At 36.5% G+C, this 9,977-nt stretch overlaps 1 protein-coding gene across 23 annotated transcripts in view; it reads left to right on the top strand.

Annotated features, from left to right (window-relative positions):
- The window catches only part of MEF2C (myocyte enhancer factor 2C), a 131,611-nt gene that overhangs the window by 101,595 nt on the left and 20,039 nt on the right, over window positions 1–9,977 (top strand). For all 23 annotated transcript variants that reach the window (XM_035563234.2, XM_035563233.2, XM_035563227.2 and 20 more), the window contains one exon: window positions 422–469. In XM_035563234.2, coding sequence (XP_035419127.1) covers window positions 422–469 — 48 coding nt within the window. The remainder of the gene's footprint in view (window positions 1–421; window positions 470–9,977) is intronic.

Raw genomic sequence — 9,977 nt, 5'->3', positions numbered from 1 at the left:
GTGCAAGTACATATGACAGCGTATGAATTATGCTGTCTAGCAGAAGCTTTCAGTCTCTTCCTCTAAATCCTATGTGGAAGCCTTGCTTCTCTGACTAACACTGACCTAAAGGTAATTTTCAAGTGAATGAATACTTAGCTTTCAAACATAATTGACTTCCTGTGCTGTGGAAGTACGAAAGTAAAATAATGAATTGTTGGGTACTGCATATTTTATTTGTCCTTGAAAGGCAAATACCTTGTATGTGTGACATTAAACATTATGATATTATGACTGTGGGTCTGATCTGATGCCTGCTGAAGTAAGAGGAAAATTGTAGTGCATATTGGAGCAGGCTGTTTGAAGTCAGAGAAAAAGTTTTGCATGTTTGCCTGTTAAAAATTATTGTACTCACTCATAGTATTTCATTTCAACCCCCTAGGTGGCCTGATGGGTGGGGACCTTACTACCGGTGCAGGCACCAGTGCAGGTAAAGAGAAAATAATTTTCATTTATTTTTTTTAACTGAACAAAGGACTTCCTCTGAAGGCTAAGTCCTAAAATAGCTCCATATTGGAGATGGGATATTGGAAAGTGATCAGTGTTGGTTTATTTCCCCCAGATGAGGGCTGGGGAGTTGATATTTGTTGGTTTTGTTTGTTGTTGTTGTTGTTGTTGTTTTTTAGAGTATGAAGAGACTTGTTTTCAGCAGTGTTTAAAATCTAGCACTTCAACAAATTGCCTGGGTACAAGTGCCCGTTTTCCTCCATAAGAGGCTTTCTATAAAAACCAGAGTCCATTGCATTGCCCTGGTCAGGCAAAACTTCCGCTGAGGCCAGCATCTGGAACTCTGTCTCGTTTTAAGTCACAGGGAGTTTTTGCATTGACTTCAGTGGACTTAAGTAAAAATTTTGCTATTAAGTTTCTCATTAAACTTTCATTTGTTAAGCATGTACCTTATTTCAAGCTCACACATAAAACCATTTCTAGTAATCAAAATCTGTTAACATTTACTTAAATAATCAGCAACTAACTCAAGCTTAGTTTTATGTTTTTACTTAAGTGCTCTGGGACATGACAGGAAAAGGATTTTCCAAATACCCGTGCAGAGGAAAAGATTTTCCCCTTTAATTCTGCCTCTGTGCTACTAATGAGAACTATACTCGTTAAGGTCGGTGTTACCAAAGCAATGTTGTCAGAGTAGTCCCCTTTGCTCAGTAAACTCAGTGGTTTGTTAGCAATGTCAGCAATGTTGCATTATTACAAATACAGATTACAAAAGACAATGGCAGGATTACTGTTTCAGTTTTAGAAGTAAACACATATGTTCAAGGAAAATAAGCTGAGTGGTAAAAACATGGAGCATATCCCATGTTACTGGGTTAACTGCTCTCAGAACTGTACAGAAAATAGTTGGAAGATACATTTTGTGCATTGTAAACTGAGGCTGATATATCTGGCCATTTTGAACCTCTATCATAAAAGGATTTATAAAGAAATTCTGGATACAGTGATTTTTATTTTTTTTTCTTGGCTCTTCTCAGCCTGCTTTGGACCACCCCCCTTTTATCTTCACACATAGATGAGTCACAGATGTTTGTGTGATGCATTTGTAGTAGAATTGAAACTGCACAGCATTGTAGGAAAAAGCTGCTTTAAACACGTGCTGATACTTTGAGAGGTAATTTTGTATTAATTTAGGAGTAGGGTAAGCAGAACACCAGAACTTAGATATTAGTCCCCTTTATCAAAAAAAAAATGTAGAAAATTATAGTTTTGTTAATTATCTTTTGTTATTCTGTGAAACGGCTAAAGAAAGATTCATTCTGGAAATGTTCGCACTTATCTCGTTTTTTAATCTTATATATAGTAGAAATTTCAAGAACGACAGCGGAGAAACTCGGATAGGAAATTGATTGCCCTATTAAGGGGCTCCCTCTACTGGCTTCTTAAGAAATATCATTCTCTCGTTCCTGGTTTCCCTATTTCTTTAAAAAGAGGCTGGAAACCAATTAACAAAGGCAATGTGTTCTTCTGAAAGGGTCACATACTAAGATAATAGCTCATCAACACATGCATTTGGTTTAATAATTCATGTGATTAATAAAATCTCTATATCAATATGCTAGTTTAAAATGGATATTCTTTTTAAATACATTTTTTCTTGGAAATATATTAAAAGCATATATAAACATAGTAAGAGGGATAGCTTGATTATTTACTCATTAATTAAGAATTTGTATCTCCTGCATGCAATGCTATGCATTAAGCTCTCAAGCAATCTAACTTTGGAGTAGGCAATTGATTTGAGGGGCGTGTATATGGGGGGCATTGCTAGGAATGCAACATAAATATTTAATCATATGAATAGTCTTTCTTCGTATCTGGCAATAAGAGCTTTAAGCACCATTAAAGAAGTGTTTTCTAGATCTCTTAAATGCAGAGCAGTAGGAAGAACTTGATACAGGGCTGAAGGAGGATGAAAGGTCACTATAAGGTTAAATCCTCTGTCTTAGTTGCATTATTCTACAATGGCACTATTTCGGACAGGCCTCTCTTAAGGGTGCAGAAGAATAAACATCAAAAGTTGTCTTTGTTCATCACTCTTCATAAGAAACAGAGACCTCCGTGTTTTTTTTCTAATTGGCATCATAGAAGCTGGTAGCATGATCATGTGGTTTAATCTGTCAGGGTTCATATTTCTGGCCAAATTAGAACATTCTAAATTTGCATTTTTCTGCAGCGTCCAAAAATAGCATATATTCAAAATAACATACTTCAAGAAGAGGAGTCTAAAAAGTTTCATTTCTGTCACTACAAAATGAAACTACTTTTGATTGCTAACACCAGGCCTCAGTTTCTGCACCACTTTAACAAATTATATTATCGCAAATTACATTATAACTGCAATATCACAAATGGAAAAAGATTAGTTAAGCCTGTGTTTTGAAAACTATGTTATTTTGATGGTTTGGATTATTTTAAGTAATAACCCTGAAATCATCCACAATTTACCTTGGGAGTCAACTGAAGACGTAAATAGAATGTAAGAAAGCTGACTGCTTCTTTATTATCCTGCACAACTAAATACCAGCAGTGGTATGTTTAACTTAAACCAAGGTTATCTCAGGTTTGTTAAAGTAAATTTCTTCTAAGCCAAACACTGATTGAATAGTTTCTATCATGTGATAGTAGCAACTGCCAAAAATTTTGAAGTGAACTTCACATTTAGTATATTTGCTAAATTACAGCAAAGTCTTTGGCACTATTTTGTCCAACCAGAGGCTTTTGACTGAAAGAGAGAACAAGCTCGTTTTGGACTCAAATTGGTTTGCTGGGTCGCAGTCTCATTCTGGAGTCAAATCCATCAGTTTACACTATAACATGAAAACAATAAGTGGCATGTTACCTGTTCACATAATAGACTGTATGAAGTTCTTTTTAATTTTTAGGGAACGGATTTAGTTGTTAACAAAATTGGCTAAGTCAACAATAACTTTACCAGAAATGAATAACAACGATGAAGTAGTACTTTTAGTTCTGCAAATTATCTGAACTCCAGCTTTATGTAATGGCTCAATAATTATGCTGAATGCCTGATAAAAGATTACAACTTCAAAAATATTCAATAGTTTTAAAACAAACTACTAGAGGATTGGAGGAAGTGTTTCTTTGCGTCTGCACTTTAAACTTGATTTTTAAACTCAGTTGTATTTTCAGATTGAGTCATATTTTTAATTTTTTCCATATGGTTTTCAGATTATGGCATTTTGTATTTTATAATTAACTTTTCTCTTGACTGGAATAAGCCCTCTTAAGTCAACAGAATTTCTTTAGATTTTAGACCACTATAAATAATAAAATCAAAAGAAAATTTTAATAGCAAGTTTTAAATCAGGGATGGGTATTATAATATTCACAAAAAGATTGTACTATTTTTAATTTCTATTTTTTTCCATAATTTGTTTCACTGTTCAGTTTCTGTACTGCCTCCATGTTGACATTAGTAGTAAAGTAAAGGAGCAAGTTATTCAAAAGTACTTGGGAGTCTAAAAATGCTGTAATTGTGTCAAGTACTTGTTCTCTGTAAATGAGGCAGCCTTAAACTGCCTTTAAGCTTGTTCTTGTAAATCATTACACACTGAAAAGGTCAGTAGTGCATTCTGAAAAATTCATCCCAGGTCTCTTCAATAATTGAATCTCATATTTACCTGTAAACCAGCAGCTAGTTATATTCTTCTGGAAATGAAGCACAGGCTAACAGTTATTTTCTTGTCTTCTGAGAAATGAGGACCTGGATCTACCTGCCAATATCACAATTGTTTGTGATTTTCTGCTAACTTTTCTTTTCTTGATCATGTGCGGACTCTGGGTGAATGTATTCTGCTAATATTTCAAGAAACACAGGGATGTATGTAATAATTATTTTTCTTTTTCTTTTTCTTTTTCTTTTTCTTTTTCTTTTTCTTTTTCTTTTCTTTTTCTTTTTCTTTTTCTTTTTCTTTTTCTTTTTCTTTTTCTTTTTCTTTTTCTTTTTCTTTTTCTTTTTCTTTTTCTTTTTCTTTTTCTTTTTCTTTTTCTTTTTCTTTTTTTAATTTCTAAGCCCTTGGGGTAGAGGCGATCTGGGTGGTACCATCTCAAAAAAAAAAAAAAAAAAAAAAATTTACTAAAAAGAAACAATTATCTGCCCAAATAAGCCTACTAGGAGTACCGATACAATTATAGGTTAAAAAAAAAAAAAAAAGTAAACAGGGATTTCAAAGGCACCTAGTTCTATTAGTGTCTTTTGAAGTCTTAAATATAAATAAAGCAAACTAGTACTAAACAATGAAAATTCAAAATGTTACATAAATATTCTCTGCTGTGCCCTGAAATCATCTTTGGCATAGGCAAGAGAAGGTAATTCGTAGGCTACAAGTGTGGAATATGTTAAACAAACAAGTGAGCTTAGAACAACGATTCCCAAAACACAGCTTATGGGCATCCTGCTGGGACTGGGTTTGCCAAGGAGAGCATTATAGTCATTGCCCTTCCCTTACAGCTCAGTCAGTGCACTTGCCCACAGACCTCTCATTTAAAGATTGGGCAAGATGCGGTACAAAAGTATAGTAAACAACAGTTCCTGTCCAAGGAAGTGTACAGTCCAAAAGAAAGAACATGCAGTCATTCATAACAGAGTTCATGATGCAACAGTGCCAAATCCAAACAATAAGAAATCATAAATTGGCAGGTTGGCTTAAAGCTGTGGAGGGGGATGACAAATGAAAAATACAACAGCTCTCTTTTTCTTTTGCCTTTTTCCACTCATTGTATGCCAGTAAGTATTGCTTTTCCAAGCTTTCCTCCATATAGGGAGGATACATACTGTTTTTTTAGTGTTGTATTAATCCAGGAGTTGGTGTTTACAGCAAGTATCTGTAAGTAGGAGATATGTGATGAAGCAGTAACACGGGAATGTGTTTTCTAATGCACACTATGAAGGAAACAGTCTATATAATTTCATACCCGTGCAAGCAGTCAATACAGACCTTTCCAAAATTAAGTTATTTTCCTGCCCCAAGCAACTGATCTGTTTTGTACAGCTTCTTCAGACTCTTTTCACACAGGTAAAAATCACATCAGTGAAACTCTGAATATAGATTTGAAATGATGGATACTGCTGTCCATGTAAATGTCAAACAAAACCTTGCAGCGTGTGTCAGATGCAAATGGCGGGTGTATGTATTTTCAGCTAGCTCTTACCGATGAAGAGGTCCGTGTAGGCTCATTCGGAGTAGACCTCAGTGAAAATCTGTGAAAATTTGGCCTGCATTATCTTTCCATCAATTGTGTGTTGACTTGGTAATTTATTTAGTTATTCTGTCTCATCATCTCCGTTATCAACAGTGTCTCAATATTTGTATTTATAAAAAGACAGTTTGAAAGGATTGAAAGGGAGAAAGCCCTAAGTTCACATGTAATGAACAATTAAGTGAGTCATACAAACTGTGGTTCTTTGTGAGTAGGATTTCAAAGACAGGCATGATTGACTTCTCCTTTTCCTCTATGACAAGCAGTTACAAATATTCCTCTAGAATGGCTTGGATTCTTAGGATAAAATCCTTTTACTAGTGAAGTCTGTGGGAATTTCTTGCTTTACTTTTATGAGATGGGGAATTCACAATTACTGTTTTTCCACGTACATTCTTGCTCATTAGGACATCACACTGTCTGCTGTTGCACAGTGCCATCCATATTCTTGTTCCAATCCATAAAACACAAAAAGGCATTGCAAATCAGCAAACATCTGGATTTCATGCCTGTCCTGAGTCCTGACAGGGATAGTTGATGCCTCCTGGATCTGGAATGCAGCAATGGCATTGCTCTGAGAAGGAAAGCAAGAAATGCTTTTAACCTCCTGAAGCTGGGACTGCAGCCACATGTAGAAGCTCCTGGCAGTATTAAGTTAATGTGACCCGTGCCCTTTAACTTTTAACATGATTCCCCTATTAAGAGATTCAAGACATAGATTCCAGTTGTTTTCCAAATCTCTTGCAAGTTGATTTTTTCCTTAATAACAGTTGGAACAGTCTCCCGGAAATAAACGCCGGAGGAGACAGGGGTCAGTTAGTTACTGATCTTTTCCTTGTATCTACTTAAATTTTAACACAAATTTAAGCAGTATTATCTCTGTGCAAAACACTTTCCTTTTGTACACATATCGGTTGTAATAACATGGGGAAGTTTAAAAAAATAGGCTGTATCATTTGTGTTTAAAATAGATAGTTTTGAAGTTTTCCTGGTGTTAAATTTTAAACCATGCATTCATCATCTTTCAATAATTGTGCATTTAACAAAAGCAGACAACTTGACATGTAGCTATATGCCTAAGGAAAAAAAAATCTTAACAGACAGTTCTAAAATTTCTTTGGGGAAACAAGAAAGTATATTTTCAAATTATATACTCAATTTATAATTGGAATTACTTCTTGTCCTGAAATATTTTTTGTTGAACAGCATTTTCTGCAAAGCGGTAATTTATTTCAAATGCCCAAAAAAGCAAAGGACACATCATCAGCAAATAATTTTTTCAAAAGCAGATGATTTGTCAACAGCTCTCACTCAGGCAGTGAGGAGAAAAGTCCCATTCCCAGGCTCATATATTTTTCCTACATGTCAGTGTAGTTTTACCTCTCACACAAGTCTGCTTTTCCTTTCTTCTGACACTAGAACATCTCATATATATAAAAAAAAAAAAGGCAAAAAAACTGTTTGCTTGTTTTTGCTTCATTTGTTTTGGTTTTGTTTGTTGTTGTTTTGGGATGGGTTTGGTGCTATTTTTGTTTTGTTTTGTTTTTAGACAGGACTAGAATGGAGTAGCTTTTCAGCTAGCATACAATGTAAAGAAAGATTCCACCACAAGCACATTACACAGTATTTAATAGTTTTTCTGGAATAATAATTAAGTTATAATCCTAGTGGCCAGCTAAGTCCTGAAAATATACTTTGGAAAGGTGGTTATCACAGACAGGTGAGATCCATTTATGGTTTGTGCATACTACACATTAAGAGATCAAGTCTATGATACTTATTGCAAGATTTTCAGAAAATGTGGTTATACAAGCTAAATTTCTGATAAACATTTTTGCAAACCATCCTTGATTTTTTGTGTTGACCTCATCTAAGAGAGCATAGTGCAGAAGATTGCTACATTCCTAGTGGAGGGAATGGGCTAAGCGTTGCAGAAGTGAGCACTCAGTGGCAAGGGAGCACTGTGCAAGGCAGGGGAACATTGAATCGGGGACATCAGGGGAACAGCTACAGCACCAGTAGCAGGGTTAGAATAACTTTTTCACCATGGCAATACACTTTCAAGTGTCAGTCAGATCCCAGAAATCTTGCTTGGACCTTAAAAACATTATGCAGTGCCCTCATTTTTGTGCTACAGAAGTTTAGTCTTTATAAAGCACAAAATGAAGAACACTGTAATTTTCTTAAGTGATTTTTCTAGAAATTTGCAACTTAGTTACAGTGCTGATTAGGTGAAGATTCAAGATAAACAAGATAACTTGAAATATATGGTTTTAGAGATAAGCATAGATACAACTGTGTTAGAACAAAACAGTGTTGTAGAAGTGGAAATAAATGAATCAATGCAATCAGAAGTAAAGATATAGGAAACAGAGCATTTTTGCATTGAAGCTAATTGAATCTGAGATTCATGAAATGAGATACCTTAAAGAATTATGAAAGCAAATAGTAAGATGCTATCATCAAACTATTTAAGAACATAAGCATGGATTGCCCATTGCTTTCCTTCTGTGTTGAGGAATAAGGGCGGAATAAGGATAATCGTGTCAGCTTGAGGAAGGCAGAGCACGCCTCCCCCTTCTGTCAGTGTACACAGAGCTTGAGACAGACCCTCGCTGCCTATGTGATGTATACACTCCTCTTCTGAGGGTTGCAAGGAGGGCGTCCAGAGGTGTGCTGAAACATCTGCCTGCAGCTTGGGAAACGTCATTTTGAAATGTTTTGAAGGGCTGCTTGCAGTTCCTTGTGTGGGTAGAAACAGGGTAATTCTGTAGACAGTCAGGTGCCATTTTTACATGTATTTTATTAAGGTGTGAACTCCTAACAGACTAAGGTGGGAGAATATTTCGTACAAGAACTACTTCAAAAACATTTAAATATGGATCTTATTATAGCAACAAAACATGACCACAGAATTAGTGATCAGGTTGGTTTGCGATGCACTTAGTTACGCAGTTGACTCAGCAGTAAAATATTTGCATGAAATGTAATGGTCAGATTTCTGTTCTCATCCTGCATGTAAATAAACCTATGCATTTCTCCGCTTGGCTGAAAAAGCATCTCATACTGCTAGCCTCCTAGATTTACGGCATTGCCTTTGATTTCCAGAAATGAGTTTTGCAGTGCTTTCTGTGTCGTCAGATGGCCAAAGGGCTACTTCTTTACTTCCAGCTTCTACCTGAGAAGCATCCTGTCTGTCCTGAAGGAAACCTGCTGCAGTATAGGACACACGTGTCCTTTTTCATCGGTAGTTGTGTGCACCTGCAAACACTCCAGACAGAATAGATTGCGAGGATGTTCCACATTTCAGATGGCACTTGTCCCAGGGTCAGAACTAATTCTGACTACTTCATCCATGTAAACAGTTCATTAAGATCCTCTACACGATGAAGAGGAGGAGCTCGTCTTCAGCTCCTTAATGATGAGGAACACGCTGCCAGGACACCGCAGGGGCAGGGGGAAGCTGAGCTGGGGAGCCAGGGGCGTTTCCCAGGGGAGGCAGGGCAGCCGCAGCCCTGGGTATCAGGCACCTGGCCCCTGGGTGGGGGTCAGGATCAGGCCCAGGGAGCCAGAGGACTGGTTAGACGGCTGTTAATGACGGTAGATGTGAGATGTAGCCATAAGGCCCATACTGTATGTGTAGGTTCAGAGCCTGAGTGCTGCAACCTGCCCAGGGACACAGAAAAATTGTGTTCTTGTAGAAATTTCTGCTGTTATACTTACCTTATTTCTAAACGGTTGGTTTCTAAAACTGTAACAAGAGCAAAGAGTTGTTTAGATATTTTTCTACTGCTCTTCCAAATGTCTGTACACTCACTGCACTTTTTTACTATTTCAGTCCAAAAAGCAGCTGATATTTTATAAGATGCTTGAGAACTCTTTCACACACAGTCCATAGATTTTATATACCACATCTGTCTCAGTTGGCTCCCAGCAATTCAGCACAGAAGGTCCATTAGGGTAACGCTGTGGGAATAGGCAGCTACTTTAACATAAAGATTTTCTTTTTTTCTGGGTGAGTGTATCTGCAGATTGGTTTTCTTCTACCACTTGCAGCTGTTAAAGGTCTTGTACTGTGACATGACTAGCCTGCAAGATGTAAGAACCTCCAATTATCTCCTTTAAAAATTATGTGTAGGTAAATACCAGTACAGCTTCCTGGCATGAGTGCATTATTTTTGGTATCTTTTTTGTTTGGGTTGTAAACA

This window comes from Cygnus atratus, chromosome Z (assembly GCF_013377495.2).
Source record: "Cygnus atratus isolate AKBS03 ecotype Queensland, Australia chromosome Z, CAtr_DNAZoo_HiC_assembly, whole genome shotgun sequence".
NCBI lineage: Eukaryota > Metazoa > Chordata > Aves > Anseriformes > Anatidae > Cygnus > Cygnus atratus.
Note: the sequence above shows the minus strand (reverse complement) of the source record. Positions and strands in the feature narration are given on the sequence as shown.